Genomic DNA, 27,841 nt, shown 5'->3' on the forward strand with positions numbered 1-27,841 from the left:
GTCAGGCTGGGTATCAGTCAGCAGGCAATGAGCAATTGTACTGTGCATTGCTGCTGGTTAGTGGTTTACTTTTTTCCTTTCCCCTCGTAGTTTTATATTCTCTCCCCTTGTTATTTCCTGTTATTTCCTGTTAGTAGTAGTATTATATTGTACTTTACACTTCTAGGCACAAGAATGTGATGAGTTACAGGGTATACACACAGCAGCTGAAACAACAGCCCAGAGATATGTGAACAGACAGCTATCTCAATTACCTGTCAAGAAATTCAAACTATAGCCTTAATTTGGCAGAGGACCGTTTCAGCAGCAGCATCTAGCTGCTTAGGCTTCAAAAAACACAGCACTGTTGCAGGACCACTATATTCTTCAGCAAGGAAAATTTGGCAGAGGAAACAGCTCACCATTTCTCCCATGTATAATTGTGGACAAAGCTGCGCATCAGCCACAAATCCATACACAAAGTTCAGCTGGGAGGTTTTGAAAGAACACTTGGGCCATTAAAAAAGAAGTATTTTGTATACAGAAGGTGGAGAAACAGCTTGGATCATGACCCTCTTTAGATCTGGCTGCTGTGTTCACTGCACAGCACTGGCAATTGACCCTACTAAATCTCACTCAACATCAACCTCAAGTCTCGTGTTACCTTTCCCAGGTCTGGTGCCAGCAGATTTGTTTTGTGCTTGAGATGACCCACTGTAGCCTCCTTTGCTGTAATCTCCATCAGCCATTCCCTGTGTTAATTCATCATAGCCTGCCAGTGTGTACAAGACAAGGTGTTAGAGTGTGCAAGCAGCTGGGCAGGCGCTCATGTGAGAAGAGCAGTGGTAGGCATACCTGCCCCGTAGCCATGCTGCCCATAGCCACTCACTTGCTGGAAAGGAGTCGATGGGGTGTTCAGGTTGACTCCATGCTGCTTTGCAGATGCCGGAGGTACCTGGACAAAGGAAGGGAACAAAAGGCCCTGTTAAATGGGGAACAGCAGTAAAATACAAGCTCCCTCTGCCATCTAAGGTGGAAGGAACCTCCACCTCATGTGGGAAATTTAATCCAGAGTTGGAAGCAGTAGGATAGCATGAGACATGGCACTCATGCTTCCAGCAGTAATTTGCTGTAGTGGCTTTACATGAGCCTCAAATTTTCTGCCAGAGCCACACCTCTGACTGCAGTGTAACCATGTTTCAGAACAGGTTGTTGTTTCAGAACAGCAAATTCTCACCCACAGACCCAAGAAGAAGCAACCACAGTGCCATCCCTCCAGAATCAAGTGACACACCAACTCTTTTCTGAAGCTGTTTCATAAAACACAGTCCTACAGGGCCCTAAAAGCGACTCATTTACTCTTCCGCCTAGAGCATCACTTCTTCCCAAGTAATATCCTCCCTCCTGAGACTATCAGCCCTGCTCTCTGACTTAATGGGATCTCCCCCATCCTCAAAGGGACTTCCTAGGCACACAGCTCACTGACTCAGCTTTGGGTCTCCCTCTGACTCTGCAGAGGCTGCTACAGGCTTTCAGGAACACTGAGTCCATGAGCCGTACCTGTCTGCTATTTATAGTAATCTGTGCAGGAGTCCATGAGTTCTGGCCTTTTAAATTTCCTGTTTTCTCGCGGAAGAGACCACAGCTATTTTCTCATGCTTGCACATTTTTGGAGAACCCTTGCAGACTGGGGAAGGTGACTACGCTGCTGTCATGAGACCACACCTGGAGTACCATACCCAGTTCTGGGTCCCTCAGCACAAGACAAACGTGGATCTGTTAGAGGAGGTCCAGAGGAGGCCCATGAAAATGATCAGAGGGATGGAACACCTATGAGAAAAGTCTGAATTGGGGTTGTTCAGCCTGGAGAAGAGAAGGCTCTGGGGAGACCTTATAGGAGCCTTTCAAGACTTAAAGAAGGCTTATAAGAAAGATACATACTTTTTACCAGGGCCTGTAGTGACAGGACAAGGGACAAGGATTTTAAACTGAAAGAGGGTAGATTTAGATTGGACATAAGGAAGAAACTTTATGAGAGTGGTGAAACACTGGAACAGTGTTGTGGTTTAAGCCCAGCTGGTAATTCAGAACCATGCAGCCACTTGCTCACTCCCCCCCCTTCCTCCCCCCGCTCCTAGAGGGATGGGGAAGAGAATCAAAAGAATGTAACTCCCACAGGTTGAGATAAGAACAGTCCAGTAACTAAGGTATAACACAAAACCACTACTGCTACCACCAATAATAATAATTATAAGAGAAATAACAGGGGAAGAGAATACAACTGCTCACCACCTGCCAACCGATACCCAGACCAACCCGAGCACTAATCTAACCCTTCCAGGTAACTGCCCCCAGTTTATATAGTGGGCATGATGTGCTGTGGTATGGAATACCTCTTTGGCTAGTTTGGGTCAGGTGTCCTGTCTCTGCTTCCTCCCAACTTCCCCTCCTCCCTGGCAGAGCATGAGACTCAGAAAGTCCTTGGTCAGAGTAAACATTACTTAGCAACGAGTAAAAACAATGGTGTTATCAGCATTGTTCCCAGGCTGAAAGTCAGAAATACAGCACTACACCAGCTACTAAGAAGGAGAAAAATGACTGCTACTACTGAACCCAGGACAAACAGATTTCCCAGAGAGGTGGTAGATGTGCCATCCCTGGAAACTTTCAAGGTCAGGAGAGTTACAGCTTAGGCTGTCACACTTACAAACATGGTTGGCCCATACTGGAATGCATTGGGTACACCGTGCACACCAGCATAATAAGGTAATCCAGTGTAGCTGTAGCCCGGGGGCAGGGTTGGGTTGAGGAAGGGCTGCTGAGTTGTGTGGTGAGTCTGCGTCTGGTTCTGCTGCAGCTGGGCGAGTGTAATAGTAGGAGCAGGTGAGGCAGAATCCCCGTGTCCAAATTTTGTTATGTCACCTGCAAAAGAACAAACTAATCAATCAGAAAAGCTATCAAAGGCACCCCAAAATTGGAAGATTCAAATCCTCTGAATACAAGTAGACAGCTACAGAAGAGAGCACATCCTACACTTCAAAGGCTGCAGTTGTTAATGGGAAGAACTCTCCTGGTCTCTGTTCATGGCACAAAACTCTGTGCCATGGCTAATCCACTGATGAAGTAGAGATAACCAGTACTTACCTATCTCAGACAGTCTGAGCAGATTCATTGCTATCAGATCACTGTAATAAAACATGTTAAAAGCAGAAGTATGGTAAAAAGCCAAAGAGCAAACGGTTGTTGGGTTCACAGCTGTTTACATTAGTAACAATTTTGCACTTATTCTCAAGGGCTACCCAACTTCCAGAAGAAGTCACATATGAATTACTGACCAAACCCATGAAGGTTTAAAAAAAATAAAAAAATAAAAAGAAAAAAAACACAGTATCAGGGTTGAGAGGGAGATGCTCACTTTTGTCTGTCTAGTTTGGACTGATGGGTTTAACTGCTTACAGAAGGGAAAAACAACTGCTCCTTCAGAAAAGGCAGGATGACTAGCACATCTCATCATCCTCATCTTTAAATAGCACTCACCTGAGTATGGGTTGTTAGCAAGGCTTCCATCTCTGCCTGTCAAGGTTGCAGGAGCAGGGAATGTAATTCCATAGTAATCCTTAGAAAGAGACAACATTGTTTATTGATAGTTGAAACCGTAACAGAGCTGGACAGCTCTTATGAACCCCATATTATACGTATAAGAAAATCTAAAAAGGAAGAACTAAAGGAAGCTTGAGTAGAAGCTGACCTTATTGCTTCCAGTGGAGCTGAAGATTTACCTGGATCCTCAACTTCAAAATATACTTACTTTATAGACATTTTTAATATCACATACAAATACTTAATCTCTTAATAGTAAGTTAAAGGCAGCAACTAAACGCTTTCCCCTCCCAACCCTCAGCTCTGGGCTGTTATATTTCAGCAAGACTGTACCTAGAAGAACAAGAGACCCATCAGAGGCCAAAGAACTGGGGTCAGGCCAGGACTATAATCACAACATGGATGTAATCTAAAGGTTTTACCCTTGTACTACACCCTCTTTTCTGAAAGTTAAAGCATCAGCTAGGAAAACAGAACAAACATAAAAAAAGGAAAAATTAATTAAACTACATTGCAGGAGACCTCAGATCAGTAGTCTCCAAAGTGGGGTGCGCAAGACAATCCATTAGGGTGCATAAAGAAAATGTTTCAGGTACCATTAATAAATAAAATTAAAACAAAATAAAAACAGCGTTTAACCTTTCTCTTATCCTTTTTAATTTTTTTTCAGGTATGTTTTATACAGTAGTATATGTCTCACATTTATTAATAAAAATGTATTGTGTTCACAAAATTTTACTGATGGGGTGTGTGATCAAAAGTTGGAGAACACTGCCTAAGAATATTCTTCTAGGTCCTCTACAAGAAGGTAAGACAGTCCTCACTCTAGAAAGCTCACCCTTCAAGATGACAGGACATGCCAGCAAAACCAAAGCAGCATTTAGTCTTCAGTTTGGGCAAAAAAGAGAAAAGCTTGCCCTTCCCTCTCCTGGTGAAATCCACATGTGGGTGTCGTGGTTTAAGCCCAGCTGGTAACTCAGAACCACGCAGCTGCTCGCTCTCTCCCCCCCTCTCCCGGAGGGATGGGGAGGAGAATCAAACGAATGTAACTCCCACAGGTTGAGATAAGAACAGGCCAGTAACTAAGGTATAACACAAAACCACTACTCCTACCACCAATAATAATAATGAAAAGGGAAAAAATAAGGGAAGAGAATACAACCACTCACCACCTGCCAACTGATACCCAGACCGACCCGAGCAGTGATCTAGCCCTTCCGGGTAACTGCCCCCAGTTTATATAGTGGGCATGATGTGCTGTCGTATGAAATGCCTCTTTGGTTAGTTTGGGTCAGGTGTCCTGTCTCTGCTTCCTCCCGACTTCCCTTTCTCCCTGGCAGAGCATGAGACTCAGAAAGTCCTTGGTCAGAGTAAACATTACTGAGCAGCAACTAAAAACATCGGTGTTATCAGTGCTGTTCCCAGGCTGAAGGTCAAAAACACAGCACTGCACCAGCTACTAAGAAGGAGAAAAAAATGACTGCTACTGCTGAACCCAGGACAGTGGGACTGGTACCCTACTAAGTGTTTTTCCTCCTAATTCTCATGGCTTACTCCTCACCACCTCCAATCCATCAAGAGTTAATGCTTTAACCACTAATGCATCCAGTTCCACAGGGTCTTCAATACTGGAAAAGCATCTTTCTTCATACCTGCCTCTACAAATTCCCCAGCATCTCAAATGCTTTCTCAGAGCTGACAGCACCTTCCACCTTCCTGCATTTGCATACATACAGAGGAGGGCCATGATGATAAGGGGCCTTGAGCACCTCCCATATGAAGACAGGCTGAGAAAGTTGGGGCTGTTCAGCCTGGAGAAGAGAAGGCTGTGTGGAGACCTCATATCAGCCTTCCAGTATCTGAAGGGGGCCTATAAGGATGCTGGAGAGGGACTCTTCATCAGGGACTGTAGTGATAAGACAAGGGGAAATAGGTTTCAACTTAAACAGGGGAAGTTCAGCTTAGATATAAGGAAGAAGTTCTTTACTGTGAGGGTGGTGAGGCACTGGAACAGGTTGCCCAAAAAGGGGTGAATGCTCCATCCCTGGCAGTGTTCAAGGCCAGGTTGGACAGAGCCTTGAGTGACATGGTCTACTGTGAGGTGTCCCTGCCCATGGCAGGGGAGTTGGTACTAGATGATCCTAAGTTCCTTTCCAACCCAAGCCATTCTATGATTTCTGTGCAGCACCCCTGTCTCCTACACCTAACCCTCCATCACTGAACATGAACTAATCTGACAAAGATTTAGTATCACAGGTGCTTTCTGTAACTTGAAACGGTGCCATATTTCATCATCTTTTCCTTCCCAGGTAATTCCCCCTCATCAACTCCAGCATGAATCACTTAACAAAACACATCCAAATTCCTATTAAAAGTCTTTGCAGGTTACTCAAAAGCAGCACTCCCATCTGCTTCTAAGGAAAATGGCACAAAAAGCAGATTTGGAGAAGAGATCTGAACAGGATACAGTGGATATGAACTGGAATTGACACATTAGCATTTTCCCCTATATAAACCAGAAAAAATAGAACCAAATCTACATGAGAACAGGGTCTAAGGATTGCCATTATTCCCACTGCCCATCAGGTGAAAAAAACCCCATCAGCACTGCATATACCTATCCCACACACCTGTGCATACACACTTTCAAAACAAACAAAAAAAATCATTAGAATATATGATTGCAATACAGTTATCTTTGCATTTCATGTCCACCCATAGGAAAACATCAGAAGAGATACTCTGTTCTTCAGACAATATAGGTATTTCCTGACCTACAGAAGGCATGCAGTAGAAGGTGCCTAAAGCCAAAACTGATATATCAGGAATAGACTCAAAAGGTGAGACAGAAAAGGACTGAAAAATGGTAAGCGATCTGACATAATAGATTTAAGCTCTACCAAGCATCTCACTAGGTACCACGCACACCAGTTAAGACATCTGTAAGTTCTCTACTACACAGGCAGCCTGCAACAAACTAGCAGAAAAGACCACATATCCCAATGTAATTCACACAAAAATGAACAAAACAAAAAAACACCAAACAAAAAAAAAGAGTGACAGTTTACAGCATCAACATGCACATTAAGAAATTCAGTTAAAGTAAAAAAAAAAAACAACAAAACATCACCACCCCCAAACCTCAGGGGAAACCCCCATTCTCACTATATCAGCAGCCACTGGTACCTCTTACTGCTGGAAGCTTCCCAGGAAGCAATGACAACTTGCACTTGGGACTCTGTCCATTTTCACTTTCTAGATGTGAATGGATCAGGTTGTTGTGGTGGTTTAACCCCACGCAGACAGCTTTCACTCACTCCCCCCCCCTCCTTCTTGCCCTCCCCCTACTCCTGGAGGGACAGAGAGGAGAATCAGAAAGAATGCAACTCCCACTGGTTGAGATAAGAACAGTTTAGTAACTAAGGTATAACACAAATCACTACTGCTACCACCAATTAGAATAATGACAAAGGAAATAACGAGGGAAGAGAATACAACACCCCATCACCAGGCGACCGATAACTCGCCCCCCCAGCCCAACCAAGCACCGACCGATACCTCCTCCAACCCTGCAGTCCACAGCCCTTCTGGGTAACTCCCAGTTACATCCTGGGCATGACGTGCTGTGGTATGGAATACCTCTTTGGTCAGTTTGGGTCAGGTGTCCTGTCTCTGCTCCCTCCTGGCTTCCCCTCCTCCCTGGCAGAGCATGAGACTCACAAAGTCCTTGGCCAAACCAAAACATCATTTTTGTCAGCTTTGTTCCCAGCCCGAAAGCCAAAACACAGCACTGCACCAGCTACCAAGAAGGAGAAAAAAAATTACTGCTGCTGCTAAACCCAGGACATTATCCACCCCTTATTCCATACCATTCACGTCATGCTCAGATCCTACATTTTCAATATACCATCACTCTTATCTAAGTGCACTCTCATCGTAGTGCACGGGCCAGTCCCCATAAAGCTGCTGAGTCCATCTGGTCCATGATGTCAGGCTCCACCTCTTGTAACAGTCTTTCAGAGCACGAAAGGCTATGTGCAGTGCTCACACACATGAATAACATGGGCAATAGTGTCCATTGCTAAGTCCACCCCTCGATCATGAGTCCATCTTGATGTTGCCTCTCTGCTCTGTTGGCCTTAAGGGTCATGGGCCAACCAGGCTCAAAATAATTCACTGTCCTTCCATCTCCAATGCTTCCAAAGCACTGGAGGGGCCCAGTGGACTAGATACTTGCCCATACTGTCCCAGTAGAATTCAGGATCTTGTGTGGTAGGGCCAGTAGAATAGCAAGTAGAATCGCAACCCTGGACTTTAGCAGGGAAAACTTTGGCCTCTTCAAGCAATTGCTAGGGGAAATCCCATGGGCTAGGCTGCTTGAAGGTAAAGGGGACCAAGATAGTTGGTTGACGTTCAAGGACTGCTTTTTCTGAGCTCAAGATCGGAGCATCCTGACATGTAGGAAGTCAAGGAAGAGGGTCAGGAGTCCTGCATGGCTAAATAGGGAATTGCTGGGTATGCTAAAGTGGAAGAGAAGAGTTTACAGGTCATGGAAGGAAGGGCTGGCCACTTGGGAAGAATATAAGGCTGCTGCTAGAAGATGTAGGAAAGCTGATAGGATGACTAAGGACTCCTTGGAATTAAAGCTGGCGAGAGGGGTCAAGGACAGCAGAAAGAGCTTTTTCAAATACATGGCAGATAAAACTAACACCAGAGGCAATGTAGGCCCGCTGATGAACGGGATGGGTGCCCTGGTGACAGAAGATACAGAGATGGCAGAGTTACTAAATGCCTTCTTTGTCTCTATCTACACTGCCGGAGGCAGTCCTGAAGAGCCCTGTACCTCTGAGACCTCAGATGAACACACGTCAACGGAGCGGTATGCCTTAGTTGATGAGGAATGGGTTAGAGACCAGTTGAGCAATCTGGACATCCATAAATCCATGGGTCCAGATGGGATGCACCCGCGGGTGCTGAGGGAACTGGAGGAGGTCATTGCTAGACCACTCTCCATCATCTTTACCAAGTCTTGGGAAACGGGAGAGGTGCCTGAGGACTGGAGGAAAGCAAATGTCACTCCTGTCTTCAAAAAGGGCAAGAAGGAGGACCCGGGTAACTATAGACCGGTCAGCCTCACCTCCATTCCTGGGAAAGTGATGGAACACCTTATCCTTGGTGCCATCTTAAGGCATATCAAGGATAAGAGGGTTATGAGGGGCAGTCAACATGGCTTCACCAAGGGGAAGTCATGCTTGACCAATCTCATAGCCTTTTATGAGGAAATAACAGGGTGGATGGATGATGGCAGAGCGGTGGATGTGGTCTACCTTGACTTCAGCAAAGCGTTTGACACGGTCTCCCACAGCATCCTCGCAGCTAAATTGAGGGAGTGTGGTCTGGATGATCGGGTAGTGAGGTGGACTGTGAACTGGCTGAAGGGGAGAAGCCAGAGAGTTGTAGTCTATGGGGCGGAGTCTAGTTGGAGGCCTGTATCTAGTGGAGTGCCTCAAGGGTCGGTACTGGGATCAGTATTATGTAATATATTCATCAATGATTTAGATGAGGGAATTGAGTGCACTATCAGCAAGTTTGCTGATGACACTAAGCTGGGAGGAGTGGCCGACACGCCAGAAGGCTGTGCTGCCATCCAGCGAGACCTGGACAGGCTGGAGAGTTGGGCAGGGAGTAACTTAATGAAATATAACAAGGAAAGTGTAGAGTCCTGCATCTGGGCAGGAACAACCCCAGGTTCCAGTACAGGTTGGGGAATGACCTGTTAGAGAGCAGTGTAGGGGAGAGGGACCTGGGGGTCCTGGTGGATGACAGGGTGACCATGAGCCGACACTGTGCCCTTGTGGCCAAGAAGGCCAATGGCATCCTGGGGTGTATTAGAAGGGGGGTGGTTAGTAGGTCGAGAGAGGTCCTCCTTCCCCTCTACTCAGCCCTGGTGAGACCCCATCTGGAATATTGTGTCCAGTTCTGGGCCCCTCAGTTTAAGAAGGACAGGGACCTGCTGGAGAGAGTCCAGCGCAGGGCAACTAAGATGATTAAGGGAGTGGAGCATCTCCCTTATGAGGAAAGACTGAGGGAGCTGGGTCTCTATAGTTTGGAGAAGAGGAGACTGAGGGGTGACCTTATTAGTGTATATAAATATATAAAGGGGGAGTGTCACGAGGATGGAGCCAGGCTCTTCTCAGTGGCAAACAATGATAGGACAAGGGGAAATGTGTGCAAACTGGAACACAAGAGGTTCCACTTAAACTTGAGAAGAAACTTCTTCTCAGTGAGGGTGACGGAACACTAGAACAGGCTGCCCAGGGAGGTTTTGGAATATCCTTCTTTGGAGACATTCAAAACCCGCCTGGACACTTTCCTGTGTAAACTTATCTAGGTGTTCCCGCTCCAGCAGGGGGATTGGACTAGATGATCTTTTGAGGTCCCTTCCAATCTCTAACATACTGTGATATTGTGATACTGTGATACTGTGAGACAGGAACCTTAGCCCAAGCCCCACACTTGATAAACACTAACACAGCAAATACCGGCTCTAAGTAAGTTACAACATTCTGAAGCTGTGAGATCAAGAGGAACAACCCTGAGAGCCAATAAATCAGCATTGTGACCGTCAGATCTGTCGTTATCTCAACCCCTTCGTGCCCCACGTTGGGCGCCAAAAAGAACTATCGATAACTTGCCCCCCCCAGCCCGATCAAGCACCGACCGATACCTCCTCCAACCCTGCAGTCCACAGCCCTTCTGGGTAATTCCCAGTTACATCCTGGGCATGACGTGCTGTGGTATGGAATACCTCTTTGGTCAGTTTGGGTCAGGTGTCCTGTCTCTGCTTCCTCCCGGCTTCTCCTCCTCCCTGGCAGAGCATGAGACTCACAAAGTCCTTGGCCAAACCAAAACATCTTTTTTATCAGCTTTCTTCCCAGCCCGAAAGCCAAAACACAGCACTGCACCAGCTACCAAGAAGGAGAAAAAAATGACTGCTGCTGTTAAACCCAGGACATTTGTCAAAGACAAGCATTCCCATCGGCTCCTGATTCCCACACACCTAATGTTGCCTAATTTCTACAAGAAATTCAAAACAAACAACAAACCCCCCCCCCCAAAAAACAAAATCCAGAAATTACAATCATTGTGTAAATAGTTGATGAAAAATCATTCACAACATTTAAACATTTATTTATAAAGATCAACACACTGAGGACAAATAACTCAGAGAGCGAGGGGGATGACAAATGACCCCAAAACCATTCTGCAAGATATTTGCAGAGAGAGGAAAAACTCTTTCACCATGAAGGCTGCAGGTGTTACGGAAAAAAATTGGGGGGGGGGGGAGACCCCCCCCCCCAGACTGACAAACTAAGAACCTAAAAATATTTGTCAATAAGAAACAAAGGAAAATATGCATTAACTCGTATATACAAATAATATCAGAGCATGAAATAAGAAAAACAGAAGTTGGTAGGCAGAGAAACTTGGAAATAAAAACTAAGTGAGCCAATTCACAAGCAACACAAAATAGAAACCCCAAAACGCATTCCCAACACAGCTGCCCCAAAAGCCTCTGCTACAAGGTTTTTGCATCCCCCACTGAACCATAACAGCACAGGAGCCATGCTCCCCACACACCCTAAACACAGTCATGGAAAAGAACAAGAGTTTATTTGTGAGAGTAACACCATCAAAGGTCAAGCCATTTGCCTTGACACTGAAGAGAACATTTGTAATTTTGAAATATATCCCGATTAAGTCTCTGAAACTGTGCTTTTATATACTGGCAAAGGATATGCTTGCATGAGAACTCTTTGTGACTTTATACGCATAGATAATGTTACTGTGGATACAGATAATGACTCAAATATTTATGCTTGTAATTTTGTTGAGCTTATTGGATATGATTTCACTTGCTCAGCTCCTGTCCTGTCTTAATGGGGTTTATCTATCTGCTAATTCAAGACCTACTACCTACCCCCATTGGGATGAATCTCACCTTAAGATGAAAATTGCTGCTACATGAAGACCTGAAACAACTGCTGAAGCAAGCTTGAGACAATGGACAAAAGACATATTACTGACCATCATGTTGCAGAAGAAATACATCACATGTCAGAATGAGTCAAGAGAGGTGCAGAACACCAGTGGTGGGAAACTCTTCTTGGATGTTCACCTACAGGTGTTCTGTCTCTGCTCCATCCCAGCAGAGCATGAGAGACTGAAAAGTCCTTGATCGGAGTAAGCATTACTTAGCAACAACTAAAACACTGGTGTGTTATGAGTATTGTTCTCAGAGTAAGGCTGAAACACAGCACTGCACCAGCTACTAAGAAGAAGAAAAATAACTGCTACAGTTGAATCTAGGACAGTGGGAAAGGAGAAACCACAAAAACAGACCAGCAGCAAAATTGCCCCACGTGTCACTACCCCAACACTTTCACATCCTCCACTGAACCACTACAGCCAACCTGCCCCCAACACACCACCGCCCTCTCCAAGCATGGCCACCCCACCACCACACTTCCCCAACATCACCACAACCACCAGCCAAACTGAAAACCACGGTCGGAAATTCACTGAAATAAGAAAACAATAAAGGGAAAGCCATGGCACCGCATAAAGCCAGCCACCTGGCAGCCATGTCTGCCTAGCATCTCGTGTCTGCTTCCAATGCCTCCACAGCCTTGCCTGCATTATGTGCAATTAGCCCAACTACCCTGACCAACCTGCGTGGCCCCACCCATGCTGCCACCATCACTTTTGGACCACCGCACCATCCCCACCTCCATCCTCTTGCCTTCCCTGATGACAACATCCCCTGCAAGAACAGCCATGGACTTTGAGCCTCCACTGACTACTTGTATATTTATAAATTATTCTATTTTATTTGACATGGCTTTTTAAGTATTTATTCAAGCTTCCCAGGCTCTTCCAAGCAACATCATTTCACAATCCGTCCAAAGGTGAAAAGATCAGCTAATATGAAAACAAAGGTGACACACAAGTGAAAGGGAAACAGACTACAGTCAACACCAGGGCATTACAGACAGAAAAGAGACTTGGGCAGGAAGGGAAAGTTCAGCTGCAGAAAAGACTCAACCACTTCCCTGGGCAGTCTGTTCCAATGCTTTACAACCCTGTCAGTGAAGAAATTGTTCCCAATATCCAATCTTAACATTCCCTGGCACAGCTTGAGGCAGTGCCCTCTTGTCTTATTATGTGTTACTTGGGAGAAGAGACCAACCCCCACCTCACTACAACCTCCTTTCAGGTAGAGAATGATACAGTCCCTCTGACCTCTCATCCTATCCCTTGTTACTTGGAAAAAAAGAGACCAAAACCCACCTTACTACAACCTCCTTTCAGGTAGTTGTAGAGACCAATAAGTTCCCCCCTCAGCCTCCTTTTCTCCAGGCTAAACAACCTCAGTTCCCTCAGCTGCTCCTCCTAAGACCAGTCATAACTGCTCTAAGAAATCCACACTCTTTACTAGCATTTTCAACATGCTTTATTTGCTGGCATATAAAGTTGCCTGGTTTTGAGATGGGTGTTCGGGATGTGCAACTGGACAGGATTTTGCCTGGGACATCCCTGTACTCACCTTTGACTATCTGACTCTTGCTGTCTCCAGACTCCACATGGAAGACATGGTACTGAACTGGACCTTTAGCTATGGCATTCATCCAGTGATACTTCTTTTCCAGGTCACTACTCATTGCTCCATTTCTGCCTCTAGGGATGCACTGCATCACTTTAATCCTGTGACTTTTCTCTGTTACATACTAGCAAACTTTCTCTCCAAGATCCTTACCCCAGTTTTCTGAAAACAAAATTACCTTTCCACAATCCAGGCTGAGGCTCTTTGTGAATCTAACTCACAGCTTTTCTCACACACCATTTATGTTCTGTATCCAGGTAAGGAAGAAAATATTATATACTCTTCCCCTCCCGCAGCTCACCTGCATTTATTGCCATGATGCATACACAAAGATCTCTACCTATGAGTGCCTCCAAAACCATTCAGATGCACCTACTGGCTGCCAATTTGTGTACTTGCTGTTCAACCTTACCTTTTGGTAAAAGAAAACATTCCCACTCAGGGTTCAACTAGATTTGACAAGATACATGTTGTTGCTACAACAATTAAAAACTTGCCTTCTCAAAAGCACAAAGCATGCCCACAATATACTACATACAGATAAGCTCTTAGTCACCATCAAATGCACTAATTTCTGTTGCACAAACAATCGATACTGAAGGTAACTTGTTTAAATAAGCCAAGCCATTTACTTACCATTGGCAGCCTGGACTGAAGCATCTGGAGATCATCATAACCGTAAATCTGCTTAAAGACAAATAAAAATAAAACATCATTATAACACTTTTCTCTGACACTTACCTATTTGGGGCTTTAAACAGTCTGTTTTAAAGGTGTACAGCTATATGTCGCATTGTGCTATCATGGTGCACTGTAGCATTTTAAGGCTAGTAGAGGTAAGCTTAAAACGGCTTATCACTCTGCTGTTTCTTGGTGACGGCAGCCCTCTGAGAATATTAGTGTCCCATCTTCAACACTGTTTCCACAGATACATCATTCATCAACTTGTGAAAAATGTACAGGGCATTCAGATTTGGAAGTAAGAGCAACAGCCTTCTTTGCTTCAATCATTACTTCTGAGAACAGCAGGATTTAAGATTTAATGACTAGACCACAAAGCGACTTATGGTATCCCCTTGTACTCAGTGTGATACAGAAAAATTATTAGAATGAAGTTCCTGATTCAAGATAACCAAAATACGTTGATCCTGGTCAGACACCAAGCAGCTATGTGCAATCTTTCAAAGTATGACAGAAAGGACACATGGAACATTTCAGCTATTACTATAGTATATCTATTCCAGTAACACAAACCTCAATAAGTCTAATTTTACTCAAAGGTCTAAAAACCTGATACCACTGAAAACCAAAGCAACATGCACATTTAGCTTCAACAGCAGCTAAATCAGGTCTGTACCAGCGGTTTGGTAGTGTACTATCAACAGTAAACCCTGTGAGTTAATTTCACATATTCTTCATCATTTGGAACAATAATTCCAGATGCAACGTGCTGACAGAAATGCCTTGGCATAGACCGCAGCAGGTCTGGAGGGCCCATTTGCACCAGAGTTAAGTAATCAAGGACGGGAACAATTAAATTGCTTACTGGGTAGGCAGGCAGAAGTCCTCCAGGTCCCACAATATACTGGTTATGCAACAAGTGTGGTACACCTTGGGGCAGGTTTGGGGGAGCTTTGCCTGCAGAATCAAAATATAGACACTTTTAACAAGCCTCTAGAGAAGAAAAGGCTTCAGCACTGAGACAACATAGCTCACAAACCCTGGCGGCTTCACTGTCATAGCTTGTAAAGAGCAGAACTAAGCAGAAGAATTTTGTGCTGGTTGATGAGAATGCTTAAAATAGCCTGAAGACTTTGACCATGCCTCAAAGGAAAGGAAAAAGCACAGGCTGCTTAAGACTGAAAACAGCCCTATCAGAGACCAGTCTGATTTTGTCATTTACTTTGTCCAAGAGGATTACAAGAACTACAGGAAGTCTCCTTTCCTCAATCCGCTCCTGCAGGCAAAATTCAGGCATTGTTGTAAATTCTCTCATTTTCTGCTCTGTTAACACTAGTGTTAATTCTGTTAACACTAACCCTTTATCACTAGCAATAGACTGGAAAACATGAAATTTTGCCAGCATACTTTTTGTGGGTGAATTATTGCAGCTAGGAATAGCAAAGAGAAGACTGAAACAGTTTCAGTTGCTTCAATGAAGCAGTGCCAGGAAGCAGAAGAGTTTAAAAATAAACAAATAAAAAATGAACTTTGGCCAGTCATCAGACACTTCATTTACAAAGTATTAGAATTAGAAATGAGAAATCCTTCTGTAAGTTTGATCGTAATATTTAGATCATTTAGTTCCCTCCATAGGATTTCCTTTTAGCAGTTCAGGTTGATTACAGAAGCAAAAGAGAATTTAGCATTACTTCCACTTCAGTGCAAGAGGCCTCCCCACCTTCTTTCTCTCTCTGTGGGCCCTTTTTCTGAAGTGCTATTTGTTTTGGAATGACACAGACACTAGACGCTTTTTTCCTTTCTGTACATGTGGCAGTAGGGATATGGCATATGATAATGAGGACACTGCAGTACATTTTGATACTGACAAATGAATTCAAATCACAGAGAAGACTGAAATTAAAGATGATGTGAATTCACAGCCAAGACAAACTGGGCAAATCTCTAGCCCAAAACTTCTAAAGTTAGAACTGCTCTGGTGTCTATTTATAAAGCTCTTTGGGGATGGAATGTGCTCTATAAATGCCACATAACACCCTAACAAATATTTCAAAAACAGAACCAGGCGACTTCATAAGCCAACAAATAAAGCATGCTGAAAATTCTAGTCAAGAGTGTGGATTTCTCAGCGTAGTTATGGCTGGTGAGATGCTCAACTGATATCCCTGCCAACTGAAGTCCTCTGTCTATCCATGTAATATTAATGTTAATATTGCAAACCTGAAGCCACTAAGGGAGCTGCCTGTGTGGAAGCAGCTGGTATAGACACACTGGAAGCACTCAGGCCAAGGCTGTTTGTAGTGTTCATACTGTTTGCCATGCTGACAACTGAAGAGGTGGTGCTAGTGGCTGAGGTTGAAACAGCTGAAAAAGTTGTTGAGGGCTGAAGTGAAGTTGTGTTCTCAACACTAGTGTGCTAGAAAGGAGACAAAAAGAATGAGGATCATGGAGCAAATAAACCACAGTGGAAGATCCTGGGGGAAAAAACATAACCAAACAAAAAATATCCACAAAACCACCCCAAAACAGCAATCTTTTAAGTAACAGCAGCACATGCAAAAGAAAAAGATACGCATTCTCTATGTACCAAGCAAGCAATGAATTTGCATGCTTGTGTTTTTTAAGTATTCATAGAAAATTATTACACAAGAGTTACATTCAAATGACTACATCATCACAAAATTATACAGTAGTAACTCAAATGTCACTCCATGGCATTATTTCTTGCCCTTTGCTTATATACTCTTTTCAGCCAATACCTGTTATGTTAAACGAACTCCTATATTTTCCCAAAAGACAGCATTTTTCTTCAAAATACAGGACACTGCTATCATGATTTCCTCAGTGCACTTGTAGAATTTAAAAGATTAAAACAGCAGTGCCCCACAACAGAGCTGATGTGGTAAACTGAAATGCAGACCAGATCTATTACAGGAACATATAATGATAAAGGATGTTCTTGGTTTGAATCCAGCACCATACAGTGCCTTAGCTGTAAGCTGATCACACTTGCAAAACGGTGTCATCAACACAAAGAAGCCAAAACAACTCTGACAACAGAAAAGAAGGATGTTTGGATAAGTGTAAATTTTTAAGTTACATATGCAGTAGGGATGGAGCAATATAAACCAAAATACAGGCATAAAGAAAAGCAGTAACCTACCTGCACACCCCAACTGGGATTGTATAGAGGTACCCCATCACAGAACAAGGCAGCGTCTCACTTGTTTGTGCAACTTCATCTAGAACACTGTGTTCAATACCATTTGACTTCTTAATTCAAATGTATTAAATATACAGGCAACAATAATGCCACATGGTAAACTCTAAAAACCATCTGTCATGATATACATCATTCCATCACCTGCATTTTGACAGCTAACCTCTCCAGTGGAGAAGTTTCAGACAGCTAGGTTAAAATGTTGGGGTTTGTTTTTTGTTCTGCTTTGGGGTGGTGGCTCTGTTTGTTTGTTTGTTTGTTTTTAATACATTTGTTAAAAGAAATTCTTTATTCTATCCTCCCTTGTTGGCATAAAAATTTCCTCTACAGTTGTGTGACTGGCAAGTCTCTGTAATAGCTATTCTTGATCTAGTACAAATCAAAAGTGCTGAAGACTTTTTTTACCACTAGAGGGCTGGCAGTCCTTCAGATAAGGCTCTTGTTTGGGTTCTTGCTGTACTGGGACACAATGAACTTTAAGAGAGGATCTTAATCATCAGATAAACTGACGATATGCCAAAAATCTGTTGAAATCCAGATAGGACTTACCACATATGATGTGCTTGAAGGCAACACTGAAGCAGGGGAGAGGCTGCTCTGATGACTGGAAAGGGAACTAGAAAGAAATTGCAAAGAAAATTTTTCCTAGGACATTTTTAAATATGTATATATACACACATATATACACAAACACAGAGTAGGTAGTAGGATATTAGTTAAAGAATAAAAAATTGTAGGTGTGTGTATACACATACACAGCAGGATATTAAAGGAAAAAATGTCTGTAAGTGATGTGTGTATATACACATATGTATATATATAGAGAGACAGACAATTACAAATTTTTCCTTTAATTAATATCCTACTACTGTTTAATAAAAGAAACTGAAGTACAGAGACAATTACTAACAAGAAACATCTAAACCACCATTCATTTGTATTTATCAATTTACTATCTTTTTCGAAAAAACAGTAGCTGATTCAGGAATTACATAGCAACAAATCAAACACATGTAAAGTCCAAAACCAAAAGAAGGTTCACACAACACAAGGTTTGTTTCACATTCTTTCCCTAAGCAACTGCTACTGCCTGCTACAGGGCATAGGTATTAATTAGGTGAGGCGGTGCTTTGGTTTGACTCATGGTATTTCTCACATAACCTGCATAACATTAGTTCAACCACTTAGAACTGCAAGGAATTTTCCCCACAAGTCTGCCAAAAGCCTGAACACGCTCTCAAAAGACAGGGCTCAAAAAAACCACCCAAACCCAACAAAGCAAACAAAAACCAACACCCCCCAAAACCAAAACCAAACAAACAAGAAAAAAAAAAAAACCAAGAAAAAAAGCCCCAACCACATAAAAACCCCAAGCAAACCACAAAGCCAGTAAATGAAGAGCATCTGTGAAAGCCCAAAACTTAAACATACTACTACAGAATCTGGCAATTTAATCAAGGCTGGTTCATATCACCACACCCCACCAAAAGCCATTTCCTCCTTGAAAAGATGACTCAGAACTATCAGTTCAGTTTTATACATGTACTGCAAAATATGAACATAAAGAATCCCCTGATGAAAAACATCCGCAGATAAATTTGTTTTAGGAAGCAACTCTGCTTTAACACCACTGATATAAGGAAAGCAAGTGCCTGGAAAACATAGGGTTAAAATACTTTTAACTTAACTTAGGTCTAAGATAGAGAACAATGTTTGTGTTGTAAGTCTGTGGTGTGATAACAGAATTTAGTAGTCTTACTAACAAGAGTGAATTATTTCTTTCCATCCTTCTAATGAGTTAATTATTTCTTACCATCCTGCTAATTATCAGTTAGTTTGGAGACAGTGACTCCTGAACATCTGCTAGCTTAGGATACTCCTTGTCTGCCCATCCTGTTCTACTTGCAATAAATTTTGTATGAAGGTCACACTGCCCTAAATCTTTGCCAGCTATCAGAAACTTGCAGATATGGCTGGTTTCAGCTAGTTTTGTGATTACTGGAGCATCCAACTGTGCCAAAGGTGAAAAGTGCACCATGAGGAAGACTGCTTACTTCATCTTGAAGACCCCCGCCCAGGACCATGGGAGGGCAGTGCTCAAGAACCAAAAGGGAGGAAACTTATGATAGTGAGTACCTAAACTAATTTCAATATCCCCGATGCTCTCTTGGGAATCTAATGAATATGCATGTTTGTGTGTAATAAATATCTGCTTGCTTAACCCCTCTGTATGCAAGTTAGGAGGAGTGATTCCCCCTTGCACCAGGCGCCGTAATAAACATACCTGCTTTATAACTCCCTCTGAGCTGTATAGTGATTCCATGCTTCACCACCTTTTTCCCCTAGCTGATCAGGCCTGTGAACTTCTGGCAGTAACAGCAGCATATAGTTTGGTGCTCAAAAAGCCTCTCCTCATGTGAAATCAGAAACAAGAGAGATCCTTACCATAACAAATATTTTAGTGTTCCCTATGGAAATAGCCACAAGAAAATACAGCAGTTTTCATAACAAAGTTGCAGGCTAAATTATATGCCTTAATTTAAGGGCAAACACTTCTGCCAGCTCTTCAAGGTGTGGAACCAGAATAAAACTTGGCAGTTTCATATATTAATTTTACTTTGACTCTTTAAATCTGTTCCCTGTCTGCAGGAATTATAATGACACCACTTCAGGCAACAAAGAAATAAGTGGTTCAGTCCAACATGTGGTTTTAAACCACTCCCTCCCACACTCTCCCCAGCTCTTCTAATAAACCTTTATTGACCATCTGACCTATGGTAGGGACACAGACAAGAGCCTCCAGAACAACCAAGTCAGACATGCTTGGAATTCAGGCATCATCTTTTCATGGTGCTGGATATCTGTCCAACAGCATCAATCCTCCAACTAAATGTACACAGCTTTTCAACAAACAAATATGGGAAGATGTTGTTTCTAACGTGAATGGAATAATTCTTATTTGACACATTTACCATTTTAATCAACAGAAAACACTAGTGTATTAAAAGAGGATCAACCATGTCCTAGCTGTGGAACAGAAAAAAAACATATCCTGGGTTCAGCAGTAGCAGTCATTTTTCTCCTTCTTAGTAGCTGGTGCAGTGCTGTGTTTTTGACTTTCAGCCTGGGAACAGCCAGTTGTTGCTAAGTAATGTTTAGTCTGACCAAGGACTTTGTGAGTCTCATGCTCTGCCAGGGAGGAGTGGAAGCCAGAAGGAAGCAGAGACAGGACACCTGACCCAAAATAGCCAGAGGTATTCCATACCACAGCACATCATGCCCAGGATGTAGAACTGGGGGCACTTACCCAGAAGGGCTAGATCACTGCTTGGGTGGGGCTGTGTATCGGGAGGCAGGTGGTGAGCGGTTGTATTCTCTTCTCTTGTTATTTCCCTTATCATTATTATTACTGGTGGTAGCAGCAGTGGTTTGTGTTATACCTTAGTTACTGGACTGTTCTTATCACAACCCATGGGAGTTACATTCTTTTGATTCTCTTCCCCATCCCTCCAGGAGCGGGGGGGGGAGGAAGGAGGGGGAGTGAGAGAGAGACTGTGTGGCTGGACTTAAACCATGACAGATAGCCCATCAAATTACTTTCATATATTAACAAATAAAGTACAAAGGTGAGTATTAAATATAATTCAACCATTATAGCCTCAGATGTCACCTGCCTGAGGGTGAAGTTCAAGTAACAGGCACTGAAAAATCAGACATAGTGCAAATGAGCTAAGCTGTGCTAAATATACTTCCAGGAACACCAATCTAATATTTCAAAGTGTCTTAAGAAAATGGCTTAGGAAAACAAACAAACAAACAAACAAAACCCCAAACAAAAACAGACCAAAAACCCAGCAAAAAAAACAAACAACCCAAACAACCCACCACACAAAAAAAACCAAACACCAAAAAAACACCGCACCCCAAACCCAAAGAACCAAAACACCATGCACTGCCCCCAAGGAATTATTTAATTTTTAATTCTAAGAAATACAAATATAAATGAAGCTACAATATTTCAAAACCAGCCAGGAAGTAAACCATTAAGGAATGATTTCAAACATACAACACTAAACAAACAGCAAGCACTGTGGACAAAGTAAGAAAAGCAAAATGAGGGATTAAATTTAGCTGCCATGATTGAAGCAAGAGCCCGTTGAAACACAAAGTTGCTTATATACCACAAAAACTTGAGGGTAGCAGCTGCTCTACCATTAAAAGGCAGCCCAGAGCTCATGCTTTGCAACTAGAAACATCCTGGTCTCTCCTAGATCTCTCTCTAGTTAATGTTAATGCCAGAAAAGGGGACCCAGGTGTCTGACAGCCCCCATACACAGTCACCCTTACATTTGCTCTTTTCCCAAAATGGAAACCCTTTCAGTTTATCACAATTCCTCCTGTACCTGTTTAACTGGGAAAGAGAGCTGCTGGCCAAATCAACGGACTGATGCAAGCTAGACAACATTGCCATGTTCTGTGATGCTGAAGGCAGAAGCGAGGCAGTGGTGGATACCATGCTAGTCAGAGAACCAGCAGGAGATAGCGAAGGAAAAGGCTCTGGGACTGATGAAGTAGCTGCAACAAGTTAAAAAGAGGTATTCAAAGACAAATTCCAGCATACCTGACATCCCAGCCTGGATCCAGGAACATAACAGTATTCTTCCCCCATTTTACAAAAACCTGACCATTAAGAACCAGTAACAGTATCAAGCAGTCTGGCTATTAATGAAAATTCAAATAGCAACAGAATTATCTTTTTTTCCCCTTTAAGCTCTTCACCTACAATAGATTTATAATTTTCACTGCTACACACGTACAATCTTATGCACTTTACCTCCCACTATCTAGGTTACTAACTTTCACTTGCAAGTCAATCTTCATTTTAAAATTCCTTGCATTTGGTTCTGCAAACAAGTCATTTGTGCTTTTCAAGGCACTGTACAAATATGCTTTTACCTACATCTCTGCTTCTTCATTCCAACCTACACAGCACCTTTGATATCTGAGACTTGGATAACTGTAGTGTGAGGGCACATACAACTTACCAGTTTGGAGAACAAGTCAAATGTGTAATGCAGTAGAATAAAAGAAGCTACAACTGAGCACAGCATTAAGCACTTTTAACGGCTAAAGAGTTGTCAAATAGTCTTACTTTATTTGACCTAGATAACAAAAAGCATTTAGCATTAATATTACTTTTTAGGCTATACAGAGTAGAACAGATGTGCCTTTCCAAAGGATCACTATACTGTAATAAGACACAGAACAACTCTGCTGCCCAACATAATACCCAGCTGTTTCTACACTTACCTCTTGTCCTATGATGATAAGACAAAGAATTAGAGTCACTTGCCCATCAATAAAATTCAGAAAGAGAGCTGAGCCCTGCCTTTTGCCAGGCCATGCTTCCATACCACACCAGAGACCACTAGCCAGTGGATCATCACTAACTTGCAATGCACATGAAGACAGTCTTAGAATGGTCATGCTTGGAAGTTATGCATTACAGTTTGTTAATGTTATTGGTTTGGTTTCCTCACTAAATGACCCAAGTCAGGTTGCTGGATGGGGTGCTATGCAAACAGAAATCAAGAGATCTTGGCCTTGGCAATAAGTGATGGTAACTGACAACAGAGAAGGAAATTAAAGTGACAAACAGAAACACAGTTATGAAGAAGGCAACTGTATCACCTGATACCTCCTGGCAAGATACATATACAAATAAGTAAATAACATTTACAACTCTCAATATATTTAGAGCAGGGTTCCATTCCTTAAGTAAAAAGGGGTCTTCATCAAGACCCCTTATAAGATACCGGAACACAATGTGCAAAACAAAGACAACCAGGAAACAAGTAGGATGGTCATGAGTATAAAACACCAGCCATGCTTTGCACTAAGGGTTTACGAAGAATGAGATCTGGATATTAAAGGACAGCAGCAAAGATGAGAGATGAACAACTAAGAATATTATCAGCACATACAGTAGGGAAAAGGTCAGTACTTTCAAATGTTAAGAATAGAATTTCAAAATAGTTTGGATGCATGAAATAGATACATGGTAGAAGACTGATTCCAGTTTATGCAAGGTCCTACACCTGGGTCGGAGCAATCCCAGACAGAGCTACAGGCTGGGCAGAGAAGAGATTCAGAGCAGCCCTGCAGAGAAGGACTTGGGGGTGCTAGTCGATGAGAAACTGAACATGAGCCAGCAGTGTGCGCTTGCAGCCCAGAAAGCCAACCGTATCCTGGGTTGCATCAAAAGGGGTGTGACCAGCAGGTCGAAGGAGGTGATCCTGCCCCTTTATTCTGCTCTCGTGAGACCTCACTTGGAGTATTGTGTGCAGTTCTGGTGTCCTCAACATAAAAAGGACAAGGATCTGTTGGAACAAGTCCAGAGGAGGGCCACGAGAATGATCAGGGGACTGGAGCACCTCCCATATGAAGATAGTCTTGGAAAGTTGGGACTGTTCAGCCTGGAGAAGAGAAGGCTGCGTGGAGACCTCATAGCAGCCTTCCAGTATCTGAAGGGGGCCTATAGGGATGCTGGGGATGGACTCTTCATTAGGGACTGTAGTGGTAGGACAAGGGGTAATGGGTTAAAACTTCAACAGGGGAAGTTTAGATTGGATATAAGGAGGAAATTCTTTTCTGTTAGGGTGGTGAGGCGCTGGAATAGGTTGCCCAAGGAGGTTGTGAATGCTCCATCCCTGGCAGTGTTCAAGGCCAGGTTAGACAAGGCCTTGGGTGATATGGTTTAGTGCAAGGTGTCCCTGCCCATGGCAGGGGGGTTGGAACTTGATGATCTTAAGGTCCTTTCCAACCCTAACTATTCTATGATTCTATGTGTTTGAGATGCAGGGGGAGAGGAAGTTCTTTCAGAACTGGCATAGAAATAATAAAGCTATTATAGAATAAATATAAAAATATTAGGAATTATAGAATGGTTTGGGTTGGAAGGGACCTTAAAGATCATCTAGTTCCAACCCCCTTGCCACAGGCAAGGACACCTTCCGCTAGACCAGGTTGCTCTAAGCCCCATCCAACCTATCCTTGAACACATTTAATTCTCAGATCTTTTTTTCACATAAGCAAAAAGACAAGTCCTGTAGTGAATTTCATAAATTGTTTATTAGTTCTGTATGTAAGACTAAGAAAGTTTTCACTTGAAAAGCTGGTTTTATATATGACAATCTTTTAAGTGGTAACTCTTTGGGTATATACACTCTTTCAGCTCACTGAAATTTAACTTGGCACTGACAAAACACTGTTTACAGATCTGAACTTCAGGCCCTACCTGAAGAGATGTTTAAGAGGATGACAGACCTAAAATCTAAAATTGAAGTGCTGTAATTCCATAAGATGTTAATTCACACTGCTGCTCTTGAAAACTTCCACAGAGCAGCACATAAAGGTCAGAAGAGTGAATGCTATAATTATTTTAACTCCAGGAAGAGAGCTGTAGGGCTGCTACAACTGAAATACCTCATTAGAAACAGGCCAAGATGAAGGTAACAGTAATGTCTGTATCAGAGCCAGTACTGTTTTACTGTTACTCCACTGTAAGGCAGCAAGCTACCTGGCAGAGGGAGCATGTTACTCACAGGCTTGTAACAGGACATAAGTAGCACTATACCCAGCAAGAGGTGCATTCAGAGAATGTGACTGTTTCATTATACCTAGATGTTACTCACAGCTTCACAACAGAGAGCTGGAAGAACTGCCAAGTTTGATATTATTTTTTAATTTTATATTTTGTTTTGGTTTTGGGCAGATACAGTCAAAAGAAAAATCAGCTGCAAAGCAGCTTCTCTAATTCTGAGACTGCTTAGGTTTGCAGATTTAATAGGGCTGCTTTCATACTGCAGTTTTAGTCAAGAAGCAAGCAATGTATCCTGTGCAAGTACAAAATAAACCCAAATGGGTCAGCCAAAAATTAGCCAGTGAGAACAATATAAAAACATAAAACAGATGTCACCGATTCAGTTGTGCACAAAGCAAGTAGTAGGAAAGATCAGAAAGTCCTGTGCGCAACCAAGCTTTGCAAACTTACTGTCAAGAGTTGCCTGTGTTCTAACACCACTGTGCCTGTTCTGTAAACAAAGGAGAAATTAATAAATCATCTTAAATGTATATTAAATTTTCAGACTGACACATTGAACAATCTTCATGCAAAATTCTATATTCATTCTAAATTGAAAGACAAAAAAAGGGCAGAAATAACTTTTTACTGCCTTTAACAAAACCACATAATAAAGTGTCAAGTGCAAGGTGTTACACCCATCAGCAGGAGACCTTCTCATGTACTGCATATAACAAACTTCAGGTGCACACCAATATGAAAAAAAGAATTGCATTAACATATAGGAAATGGTTGTGCATTTGATCTAATACAACTCACAATTTTAACTATCCAAGTTACACAGAGACACCATTTTTTTTTTTTATTGAAAGACTTAAGAAGCAACAGTTGGTTTTTGGATAACACTGGAGTACAGAAGTTGATAGTCTACACTTCATCCTCACCAGTGCATATGAGCTAGTGCAGAAGACAAGTATGACCGAGCCATTACATAACAAAGGCCAGAAGTAAATAAACTTACAAATTATGACAAGTTCTTTAAACATTTAATAAATTATCTTAAAACAAACCTACATTGCACATACAAAGAGAGTAGGTGCTTTTGAATATCTCCCAAGAGAGATCCTCTCTGTCCTAGATTAGAACTCTCCTTATACTTTTAAAAATAAACACATGAAACTAATTCCCACTGCTGTTTAAATCCAATTAAAAGAATACAGCTGATGGGGACACAAACAGTTTGAGATCCTTTTGCCAGGTGCCGTATAAATTCAATAAATAATATACCTTTGGATATAAACTGTCAAGTTATTGAAAAATGCCATAACGAATATTTATACACAGAGAAAGTTCCTTTTTAAGAAGCTAAGCTTTGGGGAAGGAAACTCAACTAGAATGTTAAGTATTACTAAGAAAAAAGGTCAAATGGCAATTTAAAAGGTAAAAACACCCCCAAACCACCAAACAAAACCACCATAAAATCAGAGGCTTTTATATCACAACAAAAAAAAAAAAAAAAAGAAAAAAAAGCTACACAATAGGAAAAAAAACAAACAACACAGTGACCCTGCGAATCAAAAGTACCACTTGGCTTGGTTAAAATATTAACATAACAGGGCAATACAAGTCTAACATGGATAAGAATATTCACCTTTTTCAAGGTCTTATTCCTGAAATTCACTCACCGTAACTGCAACAGGGGTTGATTCAGATGTAGCCATGGGGCTTTGGTACGCTATCCTACTATGCACAGAAGTCTGGTCATAGGAGGAAGTTGTCACTGAGCTAGTGCCCTGGGATGAGCAGGTGAGACTGGAAGAGGTGACAGCAGAGGTTGTGTAGGTGGACTCCTGTACTGTATTGGATATTGGCAAAGAGGTATTCAAAAAATCACTGGAAAAAGTAAAAATTATTTATCATCTTAGTAAATGACATCTCAAACACATTCATAAAAATATCAGCTCCTATAGAGTTATCTAGAACTACCTTAAACATGTAGTCAAATCTATACTATTTATAAAACTAGAAAAACCTAAAAAACCACAAAAAACACCAAAATCTAAAATAAAAAAAAAAAAAAATTTTTTTGCCTTTGTCCCCAGTAATCACTGCCCAACAAAGAGTTTTCACACAAGCATTTTTCAGTCATGTTACTTCCACATTCTTAAAGGATAAATTAATGATCATAATCTCTCTTCTTGTTCCAACAGATCCATAAAGTCTGGTATATTATGAGAAACACCCAGTCTCTTTTATAATAGAATTCTAACATCTAAAAGAATGAGCTATGCAAAGAGGAAAAAATATTTTAAAACATGCAGGAGTGTTTTACTTTCTAAACAGCTTAATTTATAGAGCTAGAAATTAATGTGGAAGTTAATTTTTACTAGTATTTCTGAATTAGCTTTAGGAAGCTTTTTGCTGAAGCTAATTTTTGAATGAATATTTTTTTAAAGGGTCACTGGCACATTGGCATTCATCATTGGCTATTTCAGCATTTCAGTAAGAGCTTCTACATACTGAAAGACTGGCTTCTTTTCTCATCCCATAGGAGCATCAGATCTGTAATCTGGTGCCAACCTACAGACATGCAGATATGGTACAAGGGTCATCTCTCCTGGATCAAAAGCAGAAAAATTTGGGTTGTGAGGAACAAACCCTCAAACAAATTTGAAAATCAGGACAATTAAACATGAGAAAGCAATTCAATAAAGGGTAGCTTATTATAAGGTTATTTACATTCATGTCATATCTAGCTTTGCATCAACCCATCCAGGGAAATCTTGATTGTCATTCAAAAAGAAATTTCTCCTTTAAGATGCCATACACAGAAAATAGCCTTAAAAGTCATCATATATCCCCCTTCCATTACATGTTAACTGTACCTCAATGTTTTTGGCACAAACCTAACTCCCTAAAGAAGACACGCAAGAACGCACAAGGGAAGCTCACACATACTTTACAGATTTTGAGTACAACCTATTGTTGGTTGCCTGGCTGGCAATCGCACTGCTTGAAGTTGATCCAAACTCTAGGAGTGCAGGCTCTGATCCAAACTGAACATTTAACCCTGTCACATCTGCTGATCCAGGCATCTCCACTGCAGAGACAGGAA

General features: G+C 42.1%; 1 protein-coding gene across 1 annotated transcript; it reads right to left on the minus strand.

The window, feature by feature from the left end:
- Positions 1 to 17: 17 nt before the first annotated feature.
- On the minus strand, positions 18 to 27,839 carry LOC133217342 (ubiquitin-associated protein 2-like). Its single transcript, XM_061362741.1, has 12 exons — positions 27,679 to 27,839; positions 26,412 to 26,619; positions 25,198 to 25,237; positions 21,548 to 21,719; positions 17,694 to 17,760; positions 16,145 to 16,340; positions 14,790 to 14,881; positions 13,880 to 13,927; positions 3,517 to 3,595; positions 2,687 to 2,901; positions 835 to 934; positions 18 to 751 (listed from the first exon to the last, which is right to left on the minus strand). Exons 1-12 carry the CDS (start codon positions 27,819 to 27,821, stop codon positions 612 to 614), a joined length of 1,500 nt encoding a protein of 499 aa, XP_061218725.1. The 5' UTR covers positions 27,822 to 27,839; the 3' UTR covers positions 18 to 611.
- Between the last annotated feature and the right edge of the window lie 2 nt (positions 27,840 to 27,841).

The sequence above is a fragment of the Neopsephotus bourkii genome, unplaced genomic scaffold (genome assembly GCF_033783945.1).
Source record: "Neopsephotus bourkii isolate Nb327-2 ecotype Australia unplaced genomic scaffold, CSIRO-AGI_Nbou_v1 NB_1135, whole genome shotgun sequence".
Lineage (NCBI taxonomy): Eukaryota > Metazoa > Chordata > Aves > Psittaciformes > Psittacidae > Neopsephotus > Neopsephotus bourkii.